Genomic DNA, 24,424 nt, shown 5'->3' on the forward strand with positions numbered 1-24,424 from the left:
TCTGAAAATCCCTCACGAATTTCCTTATAAGTTCGTCTAGAAATTATTCTTTGGAATTTCTCCAGGAATTGTTCACGAAAATCTTCTAGGTATATCTAGGAGTTCCTTCAGGTCATCCTCCAAGGATTCCTTTAGAAAATTTTCAAAGGATTTCTTCAGAAATTTCTATTCCATCAAGGTGTTGCCGTACGGTAACCAAACATCATTTCAATTTTGATCTTGGTAGTAGGGACTTGGGAAAAAGAAAATTAACGATCAAGTCAAAGTGCTATATCGACCCAACAACAGTGCAGGCTCAACGTGTTCGAGGGTGGCTCAGGTGAAATGTCAAGCAAAGGGCGGAAATGATAAAAACACCGAAGGATTTGAAAGTGAATACAGAGGTTCGGTGTGGATCGGTTCCGGTTGTGAGAGTAGTTGGTATTGGAGTGGCGAGACAGAAAGTTGTGTATGCGGCAATTCAAAAGTGTGCCCGTGAACGTTGAGGTGTGCCGACCGATCCTCTTGGAGTAATCTAATTTTGATTGGAGGATCAATACGCCCTCTGACCCACATTCCCCCTTAATTCAGGGGCTGGGCTGGTGGTTCGTTGCAAAATTGTTAGTTTGGGCACGGAATACGCCTTACACTTTGTGCCAGAATTCTTCACCACTCTTTTTTCAGGCCACGTGGAACGATTGGCCGTACTTCGGAGTTCCGCCGCATTTGGGGCTTCCATCAAACTGGCCGTCTGGAAGAATCCGTGTCTTGTATTGTCCTCTGCCTCTTCGCCGGTTCGTCAAGTTCTATGTGGTGTCAGTTACTGGACGCCACCTGAAGCCAACATCAATGATGCATGTCACGTCACATTAATGAACCACACCACCCCCTTCCCCCTCTATAGATAGAAAGATATAAATAAAATAGGTGTCGCAGAGCTACCTTCATCCAAGCCACAACATCGATTGTGGAGTTCATGCCTACGAAAGGATCCTTTCCAGGGGGTGGGAGGCATGATTATGGTTCACGTATGGCAATTTTTGCGTGACGTAATTTATGGACGCTCCCTAGCGTTTCCAAGAAATTCTGCAGAAATTCCTTCAAAGAATATTTCAGAAATTACTCCAGGAATTCTTTAAGCTTATTTGCAGGAACTCTTGCAGATTATTTCAGCAATTTCTCTTCAGATTCCTACAATAATCCCTTTAGGTTTGACTCCAGGAATTCCTTCAACGATTACTTTGAGGGCTGAAAGTCTCTATAATAAAGATAAATCAATCAACGATTACTTTGTAGATTCCTGCAGAGATCCCTTCGTGTTTTTTTTTTCAGAAATTCCTTCAGAGATTTCTGTAGGAATTTCCCCAGTGATTGCTCTGTAGGAATTCCCGACAAACTCACAAAGAAGTGAGTATATTCTTCAGAAGGAAAAGCTTGGGGTTGAAAAGCTCGCTAAAACCGCAAAAAACGTTCAGAGAATCTACCAGAAATTTCTTCATGACTTCCTCCGAGAATGGACTACCCGCTTTGCGCGCAGCCACTGTTGATCAGCAGGAGTAAATCAATTTAATTTTGTATGCATCTAAATGTATCTAAACTCGAATTACTTGAAATAGAAAGCTTATCCCGAAAAACATATTTGGTAGCCTTAACCCTCAAGAGGATACCTTAAAAAAGGTCCGTTTCGGGACCCTGGGGTCCATTGGACCCCAACATATATTCTCGCGTATCTCGTGATCCTTACTTTTCAAAAGGCTGCTGTTTTCGGCAAAGATGTTAGGTAAGTCAAGGCCTATCTAGTGATGAACAAATTAGTTTGGGAAATCTCCGACAGTTCGCGCTAGAGAGCATTCCAAAACGTCCCTAATCAACAGGATATAAAAGACACGCACAACGTCTTCAGCTTTCGGCTGTACAGACTGTTTTAAACTTAACATAAGACAACGGGCAACGGAGCATGCACCAGTGGAAACGGGGAAGAAACTATTCTCACGAAATGTTTCAACGCCCGAAGCGGGAATCGAACCCTCACCCCATAGCATGGTGCGATTATAAGCTTGGTGACTGGTGACCCTAACCGCACGGCTACGAGGCTCCACGACTAACGTACTAAAGCAAGCGGACAAGCCTCACATAACAAAAGGATAAATCGCACTTCTGTAAATGGGTGACATATATGTCTGTGACAGCTAAAAAGGGTTAGTTCAAATATTACGTAACGCTAGGGGTATCGTAGGAGTCTAGCGCTGTGTTATGCTTTAAACGAAAATTTAAAATTTACCATTCAAAAATTGTTACGTGGAGTAGGGAGGAGTTCTGAAATTGTCAAATTTTGCGTTACGTATTTTATTTGAATCACAGACAAATAGGCATAATATTTATGAAATTAACATCTTATATATCGCAAGATCCTGTTTACCTATGGAGCTCAGGTACCAGTAGATCGGCTCCAGAGGCATGTTCTCCTCCATTTGGGAAATTTGTGCTATGTAGGTAGAGTTGGTGTCTTCAGCAAAGTTGTTTGATTGGTGAAGGACTTAAAGATGATGAATCGTTTGATTTGATCATCCACCACTAGGCGGCGCTAGTATACAATATTTATCTCATATATTTCAGGATACTAATAAAGTAATTAAGTAAATATAGTTGTTCGGTAGGTTAAAAATCTATTTGATTCAGAACTCTGCCATAAGGTGGCGATAATGAGCATTTTTTTTAAATTTTATATCTGTTGTACATCGAGATACTTATTATTAATTGAGATGGTGTCTACGGCAAAGTTTTTGGCTGGACATGGGTCTAAGAAATATAGACACTGTAGAATCGACAGACTTGCGGATACATAGTTTCGTTAAGTAATTGGATTGCACAGTTTATACTTTAGAGGAATCTTGGTAGGAATTCCTGGAAGAATTCCGGGAGGAATTCCTGGAGAAATCCGGAATAAATTCCTGGAGTAATTCCGGGATAAATTGCTAGATAAATCCCGGGAGGAATTCCTAGAGCAATCCCAGAAGGAGTTCCTGTAAGAATTCCTGGGGGAATGTCATGAGAAAATCCTAGAGGACTCCCAGGAGGAGTCCCTGGAGGAATTTCTAGAGGCATCCCAAGAGAAATTCCTAGAAGAATCCCAGGAGGAATTGCTACAGCACACCCAGGAGATCGATCGAGATATCATCGTAACAGATGCATATTACACTTTTGAAATATGGTTCAAAAGTCTAATCCATATGTAATATTTGCAGCTACATTTGCGCCACCTGATTTGGCAGTAAAGTAAATTATCCACCAAATCGGAAGTATTGGTATTGTTAACCTATGTAAATATATTGTGTCAAGACATATTGTATTAAGTCATTCGATTCAATTAATTTATCATAAGGTTGCCCTCGGTCTATTGAGTCACGATCAAAAGATACAATAATTCGTGCCGTGGGGTCAGACCACTTCAAAGTGGCTCTGGGGTCCAAAGAACCCCAGGTATCCATTAGAGGGTTAATAGTGGTCACCATTGTGCACAACCACTACCAAATATTTTTTCGGATAATGTGTTCCACTTTTAGAAATTTGCCTTTAGATTGTATTCGCCATACAATATTTTCGCGATTTACTTTTAGCGCCAGATAGATAGGCATAGAAGCTAGCGCCATATTGGTCGATGCAGAGAGTAGGAAAACAGTCGATGTAGTTAATTCATTCCTTCTGAGGTTCTTTTTATATTTCAGGAAACAATTTTCTTGTGGGAATCAATCTTAGAACTGGCATAGGAATTTCGTGAAAAAAATCTCAATGCTTTCCGGGATTTCTTCAGAAGTTCCACCAGGTGTTGCTCCAGGGGTTTATTTTTAATTTTTCTTCAACATTCCATTCAGACACAACCGGTTAGCCTTCAAGAATCCCTCCATGCTTTCCCTTCTCTTTCCTTGAAGAATTATTCTTTTGCATTTCTTCAGAAATCTTCTAAGCACTTCTCCAGAGTTCTAGATAGAGACTACTTTAGAAATCGCTGGAAGGATTTTTGTCCAGAAATTCATCTAGCGATTCCTTCAAAGATATCTTCAGGAGTTTTGGCAGGTCCTTCAGAAAATTCTCCAGGGATATTGATGAAATCTGCTACGAGCAGCTGTTCCACGAATAGATCAGTCAAAATCAGATCACCTAAAGTGCTTCCATTCATTGAAATTCTTCCTTTAAATAGAAGTCCAACAAATGGTAAAACACAATTGATGCTGTTGCCTTTAGTCCCACGGCTGACAGGTCTCCAGTTAGCCTAGTGGTTTAGACTATAGATCACAAATCCGGAGACGACGGGTTCGATTCCCGTTCCGACCGGGAAAATTTTCTCGGCTCCATAGCAAAAGTGTATTATTGTACTTGCCTTACAATATACAAATTCACGCAATGACAGGCAAAGAAAGCCCTTCAATTGATAATTATGGACATGCTCAAAGAACACCAAGATGAAGAGAGGCAGGCCAAGTTCCAGTGGGAACGTAGAGCCATAAAGAAGAAGGCTGGTAAAAAAAACCTTCTACGAGTAATCCTCAACTCGATGTCTAGACTTAATCAAAATGTAAACACTAAATATTTGAAGTGTGTCCGTAATTTTCCCACAGATCATGGAAGACAACCCCTAAAGTTCAAAAGATGAAAAGTTTTTGAATTGATTGAGAACCAGGGCATCAAAATCCATTATTTGCTCACTAATATGATTGGGTGGACTATGGAGTGTACGTTTGTGCCAGTTTAAAGCAGATTTTGCAACGGACTTGCAGCCTAGTAGTGCTACATTTCCGATCGATGCAACTGTGCGAGAAGTGTTTTTTTTTATTTGTACGGGTACAATCCGGCATCGGAAATAATTGTTAGTTTCGAAGATGTCTGCCCGGAGGAGTGAATCGGGGGCTTCTTAATTCTTCTTGTTTCGGATGGTGCTTGGAGGCCGGAACTATAAACAATGGTTGAAGTGTGACTCAGGGTGTGCAAGCGTAAATACGCGAGTAGCAGCTTGAAGATCCGAAACAAACTTCGAGGTAACTCACGTGGACCGGTCATCAGCTGTTGGGCAGATGGGTATAGCAACTCATGCAATAGCGAGCCAACAGGATTTTTGTGGTCTATCCGCAGTGTAACAAAGTTTAAATTTGGTGAGATTAGGTGGTTTTGTATACATATAATTAGTGAATGCTAAGTCAGGTCAATTAAGGTAAATAAAAATTAGGTATTTTTCAATATTTTCTACAAATTCCTAACTTGATGAGTTTGTTCTGATGTGCATTGTGAAGTAGTCTCAAACTCGTTATAATTATGTTGATATTGTTCACACTATTCATCATATTATTAAACGTTTTGGGAAGGGATCATTACACTTTTTTCTCGTTTCAGAGAGCGTGTATTGGCGGTTAGGCCTAGGCATAAGGGCCAGGATACAGAGTAGATACCTGTGTTCCATCCCAGGAAACTCCGGACCAAGGGGTGACATTAACCTTCTTAGCATCATCACCCCCACCGATTTTCAAGTTTTTTTTTTTTACTTTCTAAAAGGCCGAGCGGTTGGTAAGAGATGACCCCACTCTATAGCTTTCTTGTAAAACCAATAACGCTGCACAGTAGGCCTGGCCGCTTTAATGCTTGTAATACACTTCTGATGTACTGCAAGTACTATTAATGACAAGAAAAATGGTAGAATGGACTACCCGCTTTGCGCGCAGCCACAGTTGATCAGCAGGAGTAAATCAATTTAATTTTGTTTGGCGAAATGCATCTAAACTTGAATTACTTGAAATATAAAGCTTTTCCCGAAAAAATATTTGGTAGGCTTAATAGTGGTCACCATTGTGCACAACCACTACCAAATATTTTTTCGAATAATGTGTTCCACTTTGAAGAATTTGCCTTTATATGGCATTTGCCATACAATATTTTTGCGATTTACTTTTAGCGATTTTTCGCGCCACATTGGTCGATGCGGAGAGTAGGAAAACAGCCGATGTAGTTAATTCATTAGTCGGTTCTATCCAAGGTTCTTTCAATGAATGGCAGTGTATGTGTAGACTATACTAGACTAGACTAAGTGTATTCTCCACAAAATTATGTATCGATGAAATAAAACATAAAACAAAGTGATGTGATGTATACAAATAAAAATCATTCATTTATAGTTTTACAAAACATTTATTTCATGTATTTTCATAAAAATAATAGCTTTCGAACTTAATCCTGTAATCGGGCCGTGAAAGAGAAAACGGCATGAATAACAATCAGATGTGAGAAACATCGCTTCAATGAAGCGAACAGATTTCAGAGTAGAATAAAATAACAGTTTTGATAGATTTTTAATAGAAAGTAACGAAGATTCGAAAGGTCAAGTCGAGGAAAAGAGTGCCGGTATCGCGCCGGTGAGTGATTGAACGGAAATATCAAGATGTACTTTGTGCCTAATTCAGTGCAATTTGTGGCAACGACTACGAGGCAGTCGCTAATGATCGCACAGACGCAAAGGTAAATCACATTTATGTACATACAACTTAGACGGGAGCGTAAAAAGAGCGAAGCTTAACTTATTCGTATGAGTACACATTAACAGCAAGCTTAAAACTAGTTTGGGTTGCACTTAGCGGTTCAAATTTCGAGCCGAGGGTTCAGCCAGATCCGGCGCTGACCTTGGCCTTTGGCTAAAACAATAGACACGATTTCCATGGGAGGAGAGAGTGAGATGGGCTCTTAATACTAACGCGATTCGATTGGACGAACGAAGCCATATGTTGGGCCTTCTGGTTTACTGGCAGTGTTTCTTTGTTGTCTATTTGGTAAAGCATATACTTAGTAGTAATGGCTATCATCGTAGTGACCGTAGTATCCATCGTGGTAGTCTCCGTAGTGCGGGTAGGTTGGCTCGTGCTCCGCGTAGTGGGAAGTCTTGGTTACATGCACTGGAATTAAGAAATAAAGAGAAGAGCTATAGTATCTCGATCAAACATAACCCACAACTATGCTTAATTATGACCCGCCTCTATGTGTTTCTTCGTACGTCCTTCGAGATTTTCCATCTAATGTCAATCATAAAAACCCCCTGTAGCGGGTACAGAAACGGTTCTAGCAATCCCACACCGAATTGGCTTTAAAAAACATCGCTGGTTCTCTGCAGCGAGCGTGAATGCAATTATAAACTAAAGGTTAATTACACCCTAGTTCAAACAAATGCTACAGAGCATAATTACCACCCTCTCTGCCATAGATGAGACCCCAATGCGTTCATAGGCCTAGAAGCACATTCCCACGAAAATGGCAATTGTTACCTACGTTGTGGCTACTGAGTTGAGAGTCAACCCGTTGATGGCTTAATTCTCATGCAAATTATCTGTATGATTGAATGGTTAGACACTCGCGTGCCAATATGATGGAGGGAACGAAGGATGAGGAATCTTTGCTTATTGTCTTATCGTATATCGAAGACGATGACGACGACGCGGTACAACAGACATTTCAAATCAGATGAGGGTGTCGGTTACTGTTTCAGTGGGTCAGATATGAAGAAGATTGGAAACCAGCCCATGATGGGTAAGGTTTTAGTTGGGATTGAGAGATGCAAAATTATTGCTGGTGGACACGTTTGTATAACAGCAATATCGAAACATAAAAGGCAAATGACAAAGCAAATTCATTGATGAAGTGATCAAATTAGCATGACAAAAGCAAGAAATATCAAAGAATTATATCATCGTCATCATGCTAAAACTGAATGCAAAAGCAGAGGAAAGTTATGGAAACACTAGTCAATATTCCGTCAGTGGCTAATAAATAAGGCTGTATAACTCCAAATATACCTGATACAAAATCTCAAAAAATGTTTATTTTTGAATTCCACAAAATATAACCTGTTTCGAATTCCTGGTGTAATCTAATTAAATTAGCAAAACTAGGCTTCGATGACAGATTTGTTAGTTGGTTGTGTTCGTATCTCATCGGCCACCAGCTCACCTTTAGAATTGGATATGTGACTTCACGTATTTTTGATGCTCCTTCTGGGATTCCCCAAGGTAGCCACCTTGGTCCCCTGATTTTTCTTATACAGGGTGTTAGGTTCGTGAGCGCACACTTTTTAAATGGTGATAGAGGACCATAAATGGTGTTCATACTCGGTAAGTAGGCCTTGACCAGGTTAAACGGTTTTTTCTGCTCGTGTCATTTTTTTCTTCTTTTCAGACCCAAATAATTTCCGAGATTCAAATATTTCTTGAGACGTTTGTGATATTGCGGATTCGAACAGAGGATTCTTTCCATTGCTGGATTTGTTCAAGTGTTGCGGTTGAAGAGTTAATTTGGTGTTCCATTACTGGATCGTTTCCGTTTTCTGAGATTCCATTGCTGTTGCGTTCGGTGGAGGATTCCTGTTTTTGGATTCATTCAAGTGTTGCGGTTGAAGTTGCAAGTTTTTGGTTCCTAGAATTCAAGTTTTCCGTTTTGGTTCGTCGTTGGATTTGTTGAAGTTTGTTCGTTTGTATTGAAGAGCCGCAAGTATAATTTATTTATTACCTTTTACATTATTGTATCCTGATCCCACAGTTCACAAAACAGACCTTCATTTTTGAGTTTCCTACATGGAGACTGATGAGGGGGAGGGGGGGTCAAAAGATAATGCTCATTTGCTTGAAACATCTTCATTGGTTAAACCTTTTCGTGTGAAGGTTTATCCACCTAGTTTCCCTGGACCGTTTGCAATATTTTTTCGTAAGAAAGAGAGGCCAATTAATGTTTTATTGATTTCCTCTGAGGTTTACAAAAAATACAAATCTGTGAAGGAAATTAAGAAAGTTTCACTTGACAAATTGCGTGTCATTTTTGGTTCTCGAGATGAAGCTAATGCTCTTCTGGAATCCAAATTGTTTGCAAATTCCTATCGCGTGTATGCTCCTAGCGATTCATGCGAAATTAATGGAATAATTTATGATGAGTTTTTGGATTGTGAAGATGTTGTCAATCATGGCTCAGGTTTTTTCAAGAACAAATCCATTTCACCTGTTACGGTTTTGGATTGTGTTCGTTTATCAAAATTATTGTTTACTGGGAATGATTCAAAATATGAACATTCTGATTGTATAAAAATTACTTTTTCTGGATCCGTTCTTCCGGATTATGTAAAAGTTGGACAAGTTATTTTCAGCGTGAGACTTTACTATCCAAAGCTCATGCATTGTGATCGATGTCTTCTTTTTGGTCATACTTCGAGTTTTTGTTCGAACAAACAAAAATGTTCAAAATGTGGGGAGTTACATTCATCATCCGATTGTGCCAAAAAATCGGATGCATGTATTTATTGTAAACAAACTCACAGTTCTTTGAAAGAATGTGCTGTTTATATTGAAAATCAAAAAAAGCACAACCAAAAAATAAGACACAAAAATAAGGTTTCATATGCTGAAATTATGAAATCTTTTGATGATATTTCTTCTCCCAATGCATTTGAAATTTTACCAGATGAAGAAGGTATTGAATCACTTCATGACGGTAATGATTTTGTTTACAAACCTCCAAGTAAAAGAAAAAGATCTAACATAAAATCCGCTGTCAAAGACAATATTTCTGAACCCCAACCATCTACCTCTTTTGATAAAAACTTTCCACCTCTTCGTTCTTCTTCCAAGAATATTCCTGGGTTTCAAAAAATTGATTCCGATAATGTGCCTAACACAAATGATAAAAATTCAAATGATATTTCTGATGAAAATCCAAAGAGCTCAATTCTGGGAATTTTGGAGGAGCTTGTTAATTTTTTGGGATTAAGTGATTTTTGGAAAAATATCATTAAATTAGTTTTACCATTTTTGGCTTCCCTTTTGGATAAATTGAACACATTTGGACCCCTCATTTCTTCATTATTTTCATCTTAATGGCGTCCAATAATATTAGTGATGAGCTTCACATTTTACAATGGAATTGTCGTAGTGTAATTCCGAAAATAGATAGATTAAAAGCATTATTAACTAATTATAATATCGACATATTTTGTTTAAATGAAACATGGTTAGTTTCTACTAAATATTTTCGTATTCCTAATTTCAATATATTGCGTAAAGATAGGGAATTATCATTTGGTGGGGTTTTGATTGGAATTCACAATAATATTGAATTTAAATACTTAGATTTACCATTGCTACCTCAGTCCCAGATAGAATTTATAGCTATATCGATCAAAAAAGAAAAATTCAATTTTTCAATTGTTTGTTTTTATATTCCTCCAAATGCTAGTTTTTGTTTAACACAAATTACAAGTATATTACAACAAGTCCCTTCTCCATTTTTTATATTAGGAGACTTTAATGCCCATAATTTCGCTTGGGGTAGTGATAAAATCGATGGTAGGGGTTCCTTAATAATGGATTTGATTGATGACCTTAATTTAAATATTCTCAATGATGGTTCATTTACTAGAGTGGCTGTGCCTCCTAGTAATCATTCATGTATTGATCTTTCACTTTGTTCGAATAGTTTGGCATTGCAATCTTCTTGGTCTACTATCAATGATCCAAATGGCAGTGATCATTTACCTATTTTGATTCGATTGCACATTCCCGTTCGAAATCAATTAATTAATGAGTCTTGTACTTATGATTTATGCAAAAATGTGAATTGGACAAAATTTTCTGATTTAATATCTATTTCGTTAATAAATAGTGTAGATTCAGCTTCACCAATTGACAATTATAAGAGCTTTTCAAATTTACTAATTGATAGTTTACGTAAATCTCAAACTAAAAAATGTGTTTCGGGTACTGTTAAAAAGGCACGTCCTTCTTTTTGGTGGGATAGTGAGTGTTCCAATTCACTGAAAAATAAATCTGATGCTTTTAAAAACTTTCGCAGATCAGGCTCCAGAGATAGCTATTTATTGTATTGTAAAGCTGAAGCCCAGTTTACTAGACTTACTAAATTCAAAAAGAGAAATTATTGGAGAAATTTTGTAGAAAACCTGGACAGTGAAACTTCATTGTCTACTTTGTGGTCAGTAGCACGAAATTTAAGAAATTATAATTCTAATGTTCCTACTGTTTTGGAATATTCAGAAGAATGGATTGAAAAGTTTGCTTCAAAAATATGTCCAGACTTTGTTGCTCCATTAGTAAATTATAAATCAAAATCTTTAAATTATTTTCCTGAGCTTTGTGATCCATTCTCCTTGGCTGAGTTCAATTTGGCTTTATCTATTACTAAAAATACAGCTCCAGGTATTGATAACATGAAATTCATTGTTTTGAAAATGTTGCCTGATGAAGGTAAACTTCATTTACTTTCGATATACAACAGCTTTTTGTTACAAAATATCATTCCTGTTGAATGGCGCTCAATCAAAGTAATAAGTATTCTTAAACCTGGTAGAGATCCTTCATTAGCTGATAGCAGAAGACCTATCAGTTTGTTATCATGTTTACGCAAACTTATGGAGCGTATGATTTTAAATCGTCTTGAATTTTGGGCTGAAGAAAACAATATTTTATCTCCGTCTCAGTTTGGATTTAGAAGGGGTCGTGGTACGCGTGACTGTATTTCACTTTTAGCAACGCAAGTTCAACTTGCATTTAATCAAAAACAAGATGTAGTGTCTACTTTTCTAGATGTCTCTGGAGCCTATGATTCTGTCCTGATTGATTTGTTGTTCAATAAAATGAACAATTTGAAAATTCCAAATATGATTTCAAACTTTATATATAATTTATTCTCATTTAAAATTATGCATTTTTTTCATAATAACTCTTCCAAAATAATACGATATAGTTACTTCGGCCTTCCACAGGGATCATGCTTGAGTCCGTTTTTATACAATTTATTCACTAGTGATATGGCATCTATTATTCCTAATGGTTGCTTTTTGCTTCAATTCGCTGATGATAATGTTCTTTCCATACGTGGAAAAAATAGAGATGTTATTGAACATTTTATGCAATGTGCTTTGGATAATTTGGATATGTGGGCTCATGACAATGGATTCTCATTTTCAGTTCAAAAAACCAAATTTATTGTGTTTTCCAGAAAACGTTCTACCACAAATATTAATTTATTTCTGAATGGACTTCAAATAGATCAAATTGATGAATATAAATATCTTGGTATTTGGTTTGACTCTAAATTGAATTGGAACACTCATATTATATACATTCAAAAAGTTTGTTCAAGAAGAATTAATTTTCTTCGTACAATTACAGGCACTTGGTGGGGTGCAAATCCTTCTGATTTAATAACGTTATATAAAACCACTATTCGTTCAGTAATGGAATACGGTTGTTTTACTTTTGGTAGTGCTGTACAAACTCATTTTTCCAAACTTGAAAAAATACAATACCGTTGTTTGAGAATTTGTTTAAAACTAATGAATTCCACCCATACTCAATCTATAGAAGTTCTTGCCGGTATTGTTCCACTAAAAATTCGTTTTCAGGAGATGAACTGTAAATTTTTGACAAATTGTTTTGCGAATAATCATCAAATCATAAGTACTTTGGAGTCTTTATACCAAATTAATCCTACAAATAGAATGTTGGATTCTTTTACTCACTGTTTAAATCAAAATCTTTTACATGTGCATTCGAATGATTTTTATGATTTTAAATTAAACATTCATACTTATGAACCATTAATTGACTTGTCCCTATTCTATGAATTGCGGCAAATACCAAAATTTCTACATCCGCATTTTGCAAATTTATTGTTTGAACGTAAATTTGATGGAATCAGCCCTTCACAAATGTATTTCACAGATGGTTCTTTGATTAATGACATCGCAGATTTTGGAGTATATAATTTATTTTTAGCTCATTTTTATAAATTACAATCTCCGTGTTCTATTTTTGTAGCAGAACTCATTGCCTTGTATTTTGCATGTAGCATGATCAAGGATTGCCCGCCAAATTTTTATATTATTTGCTCTGATAGTTTCAGTTGTCTGAGTGCTTTGAATACTATCAAGTTCAATTACAAATCACATCACATCATGTTGATGTTGAAAAAAATATTATTTGATTTGCATTCTGGAGGATATGTTATAAAATTTGTTTGGATTCCTGCGCATTGTAATATTTATGGCAATGAACAGGCGGATTTATTGGCAAAATTTGGGGTTACTTGTGGTATACTTTATAATCGTGATATTTCTGCTTCTGAATATTTTCCAAATCTTAGAAATTATTCTTTAAATACCTGGCAAATCAATTGGGATTCTAGTGATAAAGGGCGTTGGTGTCATTCAATATGTCCCAAAGTGAATAATTTTCCTTGGTTCAAAAATGTATCTGGGAGTAGAAATTTCATTTGCACATTTTCAAGATTGATTTCCAATCACTATATTTGTAATAGTCATTTGTATCGCATCAATATAAATGATACAAATTTATGTGAATGTGGCATATCCTATGAAGACATTGATCACATTATAATTAATTGTTCTCGGTTTATTGTACCGAGGAAAATATTGTTTGAGAGCATTATTGCAGCAGGTTTTCCAATTCCTGTATCTATACGGGATATTTTGGGCTCAAAAAATGAAACCATATTAAAACTTTTATTCAAATTTATAAATGAGATTGCATATTTTGTATGATACTGTTTCTCTTTTTTTTTGTATACTTTATTTTCAGCCTTGAAGATTCGTTTTTGGTGAATCCCTGACCCCTACCCTCTCCCCCACAAGGGTTTCTGGATTTCTGGAGATTCGTTTCACGATGTGGCATGTTGTCCTCCTTCAAGATTGCGGCTCTGCTATGGCTACTGCCGTGTGAGCCTTTAATTTTAAGTTATTATTATAATGTTATTTGAAAAGATAAAAGAGGTTTTGTGCCTCTTTGAGAAAGATTTCGTTTTTGTAATGTTGAAATCACTCAAAGGGGTTTTTCCCTCTTTCAAAATTTGAAGTTAAAATAAACAATAACAATAACAATAACCATAAATGGTGAAAAAATTGTTCTACGCATATGGGCAAATCTCAACCGTTACGTAGTTATTGAACTTTCCATATTATTGCCTTAACTGGCTATAACTTGAAATGGTCAATTTTATCGCAGTTTTTTTGACCCTTATTCGAAAGATTATTGAATTTTCTATCAAATGACATCTCTGAATCGATTGGTTTAGTTTAATAACTAGTTTAATAACTAAGATTTGTAGAACAAACAGCTCAAAAATAGTGCGTTTTAATTTGTTTTTGTCAATTATCTTTGAAAAATGCGTAATAAATTAAAATTCTTTCTTAGGCAAAGGTGTGGCCCCTGTTCCACTCTACATTTCGTTTTTTGACATCAAACTTGCAATTTCGATTTAAACATCGCATTGCAGTTCATAAATTTACAACTGTACGAGTAAGCACTTTTTTGTGCACTGTGCCGCTAGAGCTGACGCAGTATTTTAATTTATTACGCATTTTTCAAAGATAATTGACAAAAACACACTATTTTTGAGCTATTTGTTCTAGAAAACTTAGTTATGTACCTAAACCAATCGATTCGAAGATGTGCAGTAATTAAGAATAGTTTTAAATTGATTTTATGTAGATCCAATATCATTAGGGCATAAGTTAGCCTGTTGATAGTTAATAACAAGTAAATTGCAATGGTGTGATCTCCTAATTTTACGTTCACTATTATGAGCTCTAAAACAGTGAATCGACAACCTGGAGAGTCCAACATAGCTCTGGTCCTCATAAATTTATACCTCATGCTTTCACGGGTCAATCGATTACAAAGACCGCCAGCTAAGAGTTGAATGCTTAGCTAGTAGTGCAACCTGAGCACTGTTGTCCTTCTGGCTTCAGCTAGATTAGGGAAGTACGTCTGTTCACCAAGGAGGTGCGGCTCAAACAGCGTCTGACCTCCCAAGTAACAATTTCATTGCTGATTGGTTTTGTTTGATTTTTATTAGAGTTTTATTACAGCAATAATTAAAACTCGCAGTTTTATGACTGCTTTTATGAAAACCATTGATAAAATGTTTCGCCAGAATTGATAGCAGCATTCTTAAAGAATACCTTAAACATGTGCATCTTGGGTGCTGACATGTGAAAACATAAACAGTACTCCTGTAGTTGCTAGACTACAAAAAACGCTTGCAACAGATTATGCAAATGAATTGGGAAATCTTAAGCGTGCCGATGGAGCTTTTACCAAAACTCCTCGTGAAACTTTGGATCTAATGATGCGAACCCATTTTCCAGGTTCAGTTTCAAGTGTGGATTCCAATGATACTATATCTCTGGAAGGTGAAGGATGTCCTAGTATAAACTCAACGGAGTCAAATAGTACAGTAAACACCGCCTCAGATTTAGCTGATGAAATCTTCACGCAGGCCAGAGTGGACAATGTGATTAGATCTTTTCAGCCTTTTAAATCTGCAGGAGTTGATGGGATATTTCCAGCACTGATTCAAAACGGAGAAGCGGTGTTGGCTCCATTACTAATTGAGATGTTCAAGGCTAGTTTGAGATTGAATTACGTTCCATCAAAATGGAGACTCGTAAAAGTTATCTTTATACCAAAAAAGGGGAAGCGAGACAAGACGCATCCGAAAGCATATATGAGCATGAGCATGAGCATGAGCATGATGACCGTACAATTCGTAGTTGCTACTCCGTGATTGACTAGAACAATCAAAGTTGCACAGGGAACCAAAGGATAGGGCCTGGGATTAGCCAACCATCCTCAATGTGCACTTTTGAGAGTTCAATACTTTATTGAGTCAATAACGGCGCCGGCCACGTCCTTACGGTCATCGGGGAGGGGAAGGGGTGATGGTGTGACAACCGCTGCTACTAAAGACCGAGATCACCTCTGCTTCTCCACGGTTGCCACGGGTAGGGGGTATTATATGTGGGAAGGGTGAACAGTTACATAGATCAGGATTCACCTTTGGTTAGTGATGTGACCTATGGAACCTAGAACGTGCGAGCTCTCCCGGCAGCCGGCTGCCGAGAGAAATCATACAATTGATATTATGTATGATTCTATTTTTTTTATTATCCGCGCGCGATATTTATAAATTTATACTTGATATCGTACGCATAGCTCCTCAACCATTATTTAAAATGAGGAAAGTTATTTTCCCGGATAGGTTTCTCGCTACTATTTTGTTTGCCCGATGCGCGAAAGGGTTAATGCGCACACCATTTCATGTGCTAGAAACAACCTAACACAAAGTGCGTAATTCGAAAACCGTATTGTGGTTCCGCGGAAACTAAAGTGTTCAAGTGTATGAATTTAGACGTCCAGGGGAAACTTTACTATACAATCTCGTTCAACATGAGCTACTATAAAAATCGCAGATCGCGGTTGCTGGGCGGCGGTGTCATAGCGCGGCGGTATATCTTCATTCTCCGATAAATCTTTTTTTTTCGATTTCATGTGAATTTTCTTTGAATTTGAGAGCTCTCGCCCCCACAATTACCTTACAAGATGGCACGTATGATCTTTATCAATGAATTCGCTACGGATCGGTCACTTCATAAATACGAACTCTGAAAAAGCGGCATTTCGATTTTGCCTCCAAAAACACACTGAACTGCCCCGTACGAAGATGGGCACTGTGAAATAGACGACGACGACGACGACGCGCTCGCGGCCGAACCAAATGAAAAAGCGGCATTTCCATCCGAAAGCATATAGACCAATTAGTCTTTCTTCAGTTTTGTTGAAGATTATGGGAAAGGTTTTGAAGGATTTTATCAATTCTTCTTATATAAAAGAGCATCTCCTATCTGACTTCCAGTTTGCTTATCAATCTGGTAAGTCAACGGTCACGGCACTTCACTCGCTAGTAACAAAGGTGAAAAAACGTTTTCAGCAAAAGAGATAGCTCTATGCGCCTTTTCTATAATGCCTTCTATTCATCTATGAAGCGTGCCATGGAGAACAAAAATTTCGACATAGGATTTATACTTCATATATTGGATTTATACTGTGCTTGCAAAAAGAGAAATCACCTCTGAGCTGGGAAGTTCATCTATAACAGTAAGGGCAACGAAGGGTTGCCCTCAAGGAGGAGTCCTCTCACCACTAATGTGGTCCTTAGCTGTAGACGATCCTCTAAGAAGCTTGAAGAAAAGAGGTTTCGAAGTTGCGGGATTTGCAGACGATATAGTCATGATAGTGAGAGGAAAATATGACGAAACTGTTTTGGAGAGAATGCAAAGGGCCCTAAACTATACACATTCATGGTGTATTAGAAGGTCCTTGGCATCAACCCGTCAAAAGTCGTAATTGTCCCTTTCACTAGGAGAAGGAAGATCAACCTAAAAGCTTTTCGGCTTGGAGGGATACAAATACACCCTAGTGATCGTTTCAAATACTTAGGTTTGATACTGGATGCTAAACTGAACTGGAATCCTCAAATTGAGTCCGTGATCGGTAAGGCAACAAATGCATTTTGGTTATGCTCCAAAACTATTGGCAGAAAGTGGGGCTTGAAACCAAAAATGATAATGTGGATTTATACAGCCATGATCCACCCAAAAGTGACTTATGCTTCGTTTGTCTGGTGGCCAAAAACAAAAGAGGCTTTCACGCAATCAAAGCTTGCGAAAATTCAATGTCTTGCGTCCATTGCTATTACAGGAGCAATGCGCAGCACTCCATCAAAAGCTTTAGATGCGATTCTCAATCTGCTACCTTTGCACGAGAAGCAGAAAAGTAATTACTGTGACTTAAGGCTCAAGCATCCGTCATCATTTTTCGGAAATAGAAAAGCAGTTTTTTTGCTGTAAACCAAAATAACGACCACGAAAATATATTCACTGTATTCTATTCCTCACGTGGAACACAGTGAATCCATTTGCATAGCAAAAATGTTCGATTTGAACGAAAAAACTGCTTTCAAATGTTTAATGATGACGATGATTTCAATGACGAATGGTTCAACGTTAAACGAGTTGAAAAGTTTATGCCAGGTGATCTTGTAGGTCACCTGAGCATTTCGCAATATTTTCAAAATAGGCCAGTAATGAAAATGATTAAAGACTGGATGAAACCTGTGGAGAACCATGATTTTCCCTACAAGATGCACGAAACAACTCGCGCAGATTGGGAAGTTAGAGGTCCCACTGTTCGTCAAGGATCAATCAAATTCCTTACAGATGGCTCAAAACTTGGAATAAAAACGGGAGCAGGAATCGACGGTCCTGGAATACAAATTTCAGTGGCGATGGGACACTATCCTAAATACGGTGTTTCAAGCAGAGCTATTTTGAAATGCGCAAATATCTGCCTTGAGAGAAAATACAGATATGCAAATATTTGTATTTTTTCAGATAGTCAAGCTGCACTAAAAACATTGTGCGCTTACAAATGTACTTCAAAGCTTGTCTGGGAATGCATTCTTTCACTGCGCAGGTTGTGCTTAGGGAACCCAGTAAACATATACCTACTGGGTTCCAGGTCACTGTGGCATTGAAGAAAATGAAATGGCAGACGAGCTTGCTAAAAGTAGTTCCAATTTACAATTTGTTGGTCCAGAACCATTATGCGGTAGAATCAAACTTTACAAAAAAATGGACCTGAAATGCTGGGCTGAGCAGAGGGTGATATCCATTTGGATGGATGTCAAAAATTGCAATCAGTCAAAACGATTTATAACACCAAATGACCAAATGCTTATGAAACCAAAAAGCTCTTAGAACTCAACAAGAGAGCTCTATGTACATACAGTGACCTAGTAACTGGAGACTGCCCGAGCATGTATCACTTGAAAAATATTGGCCAGATTCAGAGTGATATCTGTCATTTCTGTAATACGGAACGTGAAACCTCGGAACATCTGCTTTGCAGTTGTGGTGCTTTATGCACGTGCAGGTAAAGATTTCTAAATAGTGGTTGCTTGCAATCCAGTGAGATTTGGTCTGCAGAACCTGGGAAGGTCTTGGAGTTTATCAATTCCATTGCACCTGACTGGGAGACGACGCGGCGTGGCAGAAGCTGATTACTTGTCACATGGTAACTAGCCGGCTAGATGCGAATATCCACAAAAGCTCAGCTTATTGGACGCAGTGGCCTAATTTCCCCAACAGGGGAGGAAAAAAATGCGCAAGAACTCCTCGATAGATTCATCTTGAATTTTTTATATAATTTGCACAACTGATGTTTTCAAAAAAAATCCACCAGTTGATCAACAACTCAACCAATGCGTGTTTCTGTTTAGAGGGGATTTTTTATGTCTTCATATTTTATTTGTACACGAAACTGTAAATGTATAAACGTCATAGTGTGTGCTCAAATTAGAAGCATTCAACCTGCCCAACTGCTTTAGTTTGTCCTTGCCACACGCTGTTCATTGAACCAAGTAGATTCAAATCATAATTACTCGATATGATCTTTCACACAACGACCGCCACGCACAGACCAATCATCTCAAGGATCCGATCGCCACGCATAATGGCTCTTTCCTAATTCAATTACCTTTCCATTAATTCGATCAGTTTCCAAATTACCGCTCGGCATTCCGCACTCGCTGATGCAAATACCGAAACAATCATGGTCCATGTCGTGAGTGCCATCATTAATTGCTCCGAAAATGAGAATTGCCGGATAATTCGACACCAACATTTCAAAAGGGCGTAACTGCTTTTGGAATCATCACCTTCTTTTAAAGCTGTGGATCATGTGTTATGATTTCCATGTTTTTTCACAACAAGTACCAGATGGGAAAACTCTCCTCTTTCCGACAACCACGGTGGTTTGAGTGTAAGGGAGGCAGTACGACCTAGAGCTTTGAAAGAAGGTATTACTTCCAAATGCAGTTACGCCCTTTTGAAATGTTGGTGCCGAATTAAAGTTCACACAACGGCAACGAGACCGAACGAGCAACCGATCGATTGAAAGATCAATCACCATGTGCTCTACTTCAAGGGCACTCACCGCCATCGGCGTGCTGAGCTGAACTGCCTCCACCACATGAAAAGATGATCCCACTGCGAAAAAAAAAAGATTCTAAGACACCCGTGAAGCCAATTTCTCACAATTGCCCTTTCATATGCAAGCAGCCGAGGTGGATGGGAGAATGGCCACCGGCGCACGATCCATATTTGAATGGGTCGTCGATTGATGGGTCGTCGCGTGTTTGCATGCAGCTTTGTCGCGCCAAGAGACCCCATACCATTGCAGTTTGATTTGCTACTTGGGAAAAAGGGCACGATTTGCTGCGGGTCTCATCATCGAACACGTCAGTCATGACGGTGGTGCTGAGAAGCTGCCGACTGCCGAGCCAATCAGAATGCGCAGATGTCATGTCGGTTCGACGCTAGTCACTCGTAATTGTTACAAAACGTGTATCGTGTTTTGCATGGAGCGGTTTCTTGCTGAGAAGACGAACATCGCATGGGAAAGGGGTTGTCCCCCGAAAAGGTAGGAACGTCTTCCACAATGATGATTGCTGAGTATGATATTTCAATTAGCTGAATTCTTCAGACGACCACCTATAACGATAGGAGTTATGAATCGGCTAACAAGAACTGAAGGCAGGATTAGAGCAATTATGTCTTCAAATAAAATTGTTATGACATGACAAAGCGGTGTGACTGGTCTTGAACTAAAGTGTAACCTTCTTTTTAAAGCGCTTCTACGTTCAACTGAATAGAAACAATTATACCCATTTTATTACTACTACGCCCTATTCAAGAATCCGATTAACAAGACATAATTATTGTATTGGCCCTTAAGGGCTCGATGGATTATTAATGACCGAGAAAGAAAAAATGCTGTAAAATAACCCACTTGACAAAAGTGAACTCTGTCTTCGAGAAAGTTATTGCAAATGTACTTCTCAAAAAAAAAATGAGTAATTGAGTTTAATATTCCTAAATATAATGAAAACAAGAAGTTTAAAGATACACTATAATGGATACGCCACAGTAAATACTGGATAGATGCTACTTTTGTGGAGAAATCCCAGAGGAAATCTCGGGAAGAAACCCTAGAAGGAATCTTTGAAAAAATGCTATAAAAAATCTTTCATGGAATCCTGGAATCCCAGCACTTACACCTGTAAGAATTCCCAATCGATTCTCTTAATATATCTTGGCAGAAGCTTTTCTTAAGGATTAGAAAATCTCTTAAGGAATCACAGCAGGGATCTTGTACCGACTTTTCGAACCCTCTAAGCAGAATACCCTCTTCGAATGAGTGTAATCAGGTATTCTACTCGGCATCCCTTCTGTTCGAATGAGTGTTATCAGTTTTGTACCTTTTAATTTGCGTATCTGTCAAAGGATAAGCAATTAGGGCGGAATTAAAAGGTACCAATAATTCCGCCCTAATTGCCTATCTTTTGACAGATACGCAAATTAAAAGGTACAAAACTGATAACACTCATTCGAACAGCAGGGATGCCGAGTAGAATACCTAAAACAACCCTTTTATAACTTTCTAAAGCAATCCCTGCAAAAATCCCTGAAGAGATCTCATTAGCTATCCCAAGAGGAATCCTGGGAAGATTCTTGAGAGCAATGCCTCAAGAAATCTTGGAAAAAGTTCCTGAAGATATCTCGAGAAAATCTCATCTCATCTAATCTTATCTCATTTCTTCACCCTACTCTTTACCATAACCCTCTACTTTCATCTCACCGTCTTTCCTGCCCTTTATTCCAACCCTCTCTTCTAAACCTGCTCTCTGCCCTACCATCTACCCTATTATATAGCCTACTTTTTACCGTACTTTCTACCCTACTTTTTACCCTACCCTTTACACTATTCTTCATCCTACCGTCTACTCTACATTTGCCGAACCATCTACCCAGCATCTACCGTGACCCCCTACTCTACCATCTACCCTACCCATCCATCCTAGCCTGTACTCTAATCTTTCATCCTACCCTCTTACCTACCCTACTCTACCATCTACCCTACCCATTCATCCTAGCCTCTACCCTAATCCTTCATCCTCCCCTTTTACCTATCCTTTATCATAACCTTCTATCCTACCATCTACCCTACCCTTTACCTTTTATGCTATACTCTAGCCCTCTACAAGCCCGATCGATAGAAATGTATATTGCATGGTATCATAGGTCAAACTACCATTCCGTGGCTGCCATCTTCTATTTAATAATGGTGTGGAATATCGATTTTTGACTTCTACTCATAACTCCTGATCGAGAGATACCCATATTGCATAGTATCCGAAGCAGCATTTTTTAAATAGCAGATATTCTGGAGTTTTGGTCGCCTTCTTGAATTTGAAACTCGCTGAAGAGTTCCAGCGGCATTTCAGCGCATCGATAGTAACAATATGTAATCTTTGTAACAACGTGTAGGCCATCTAGTAAACCAGTCACAAATTATATTGTTCACTAGGAACAAGATATGGATGTGATAAACAATTTCTCAGAAGGCAGTTTTCTAAAATTTTGCTCAGTTCTGGAGATATTAACGTCAAAAAGACTGTCCTAAGAGATTCAATTTTTCATCACAATAATGCAAAATTTTATAGGATGTTTACGATGAATTTCGGATCTCTGGCATAACTCGTCAGGTATAGTTTGTTAAATTTCATAAAAATGTTAAAATATTTTACCGACAACAAATTTCAGGGATAGGCAAGGGCGTAGCCAGAGGGGGGCAGGGGGCCGTGCCGCCCCCCCCCCCTGACCACCTGATTTTTTTTAGTTCGAGCCAATTCAAAGATTATAAATAATTCAAGAGTTCCAAAAAAAATATCAAAAAAACTATTCTCCAGACTATTTTAATAATTGAGGTTTTTATCCACAATTATCAAATCCTTTTTTCTTGAGAATCACAGGAAATTTCATCAAGTATTTCTTCTAGAGATCTTTTTAAATCTTATCATAGAATTTAACCAAACAACAATCTTGGTTGAATGGAATATAAAAACAGCATGCCAAGTTTTCAGTAGGGAAAAAGAAGGACTTTGTAGAATTATATGCTGCTATAGAGTGCAGTTATGTGCTACTGCTACACGGATTTTCACTTTTATTCAATTCAAACAAACGTCATGCTAAGAGAATAATACCTGGGATTTCTTTACAAATCCTTTCAAGGACATCTCCAGAAATTCCTTTAGGCATTTATTTACGAACTTCTCCAGGGATTCTTTCAGAAATTCCTCAAAGGACATGTCCAGGAGTTTCTCTTTCGTAAACACTTCCATGGACATCTTGCAGGGTTCAGATAGTTTTTTTTTTCAGGGTTTGTTCCAAGAAATGCTTCTAGAATTTCCCACGATTCCTTCTGGTTTTTTTACAGATACTTCTGCAAGAATACATCAAAAAATTCCTTCATGAATTTTCCATAGCTTCATTCAGTGATTTTAGCATGAATTGCTCCAGAGAATTTTTCAAGAATTCCTCTATGGATTTCACCTGACATTCCTCCGGGAATTTCTCCTTGGATATCTTAAGAAGTTCCTCCTGTGATTGTTCCAGTGCTTTTTTCGATGGTTCCTCCAGGAATTTTCAGGATTTCCTTAAATCATTGTACAAAACATTCTTTTGGGAGTCCATCCAAAGGCTCCAACAATAATTCGTCCAAATAATATTGCAGACATGAATGCTTCATTTTTTTCCTACAGAAATTCTTCCAGGAATTTGTTAAGAAAGCTTTACTGGTATTTCCTAAGGAATTTCTCCCAGGAACACTTTTTAGAATTCCTTCAGGAGTTCTTCTTGAAATTCTTTCAGGAACTCCTCCAGAAATTATTTCAATACTTCCTCCAGGAACTGTTCAGGAATTCCCTTAGGAATGCCTCTAGGAATTGCTTCCAGGATTTTTCCTGCGGTTTCTTCAGGAACTGCTATAGGGATTTCTCAAGGAGTTCTTCCACGAACTCTTCTTAGAATTCCTTCAGGATTTCTCCAAGGATGCCATCTGCAATTTCATCAGAAATTTTTACTGGGATTCCTCCATGAATTTCTTCAGGGATTCCTCTAAAAATTATTCCAGGAATCCTCTGAGAATTGTTGCAGTGATTCCCCTAAAAATTCATCAAAGGATTAATTCAGAAATGCGTATAGAGATTTCTTCAGAAATTCCTCCAGGAATTCTTCTAGAGATTCCTCCAGGAGCATTTTTAGAGATTCCTCCGTTAAGCTCTACGGGCATTCTTCTAGGATATCCTCCAGGGATTCTTCCAAGAATTTCTGCGGGGCTTAACTCGGGACTTCCCTCTGTGATTCTCTCTGGAAGAAGTTATTTTAAAACATCGTCCAAAGATTCTCTCAGGAACTTTTTTTAGGCTTCCTCCAGCAATTCCTCCTTTCATTTTTTAAGGAACTTTTCCAGGAATTAATTCAGTACTTCTTCCAGGAACTGCTTAGGGATTCCCTTAGTAATTCCTCTTGAAATTGCTTCCGAGTTTCCTTCTGGAGTTTCTTCATAAACTCTTCTAAGGATTCCTTCCGAATTTGCTCAAGAACTCCATCTGCGATTTCTTCGGGTTTATTTTTGGTATTCCTATACGAATTTCC

The 24,424-nt window shown here is 38.1% G+C and overlaps 1 protein-coding gene across 1 annotated transcript in view; it reads right to left on the bottom strand.

Moving 5' to 3' along the window:
* Positions 1-6,115: 6,115 nt before the first annotated feature.
* Positions 6,116-24,424, bottom strand: part of LOC109404377 (larval cuticle protein A2B) — a 51,592-nt gene continuing 33,283 nt past the window's right edge. Inside the window, exon 4 of the mRNA XM_029879878.2 lies at positions 6,116-6,911. Coding sequence (XP_029735738.1) covers positions 6,802-6,911 — 110 coding nt within the window. The 3' untranslated portion in view covers positions 6,116-6,801. The remainder of the gene's footprint in view (positions 6,912-24,424) is intronic.

This window comes from Aedes albopictus, chromosome 2 (assembly GCF_035046485.1).
Source record: "Aedes albopictus strain Foshan chromosome 2, AalbF5, whole genome shotgun sequence".
Classification (NCBI taxonomy): Eukaryota; Metazoa; Arthropoda; class Insecta; order Diptera; family Culicidae; genus Aedes; species Aedes albopictus.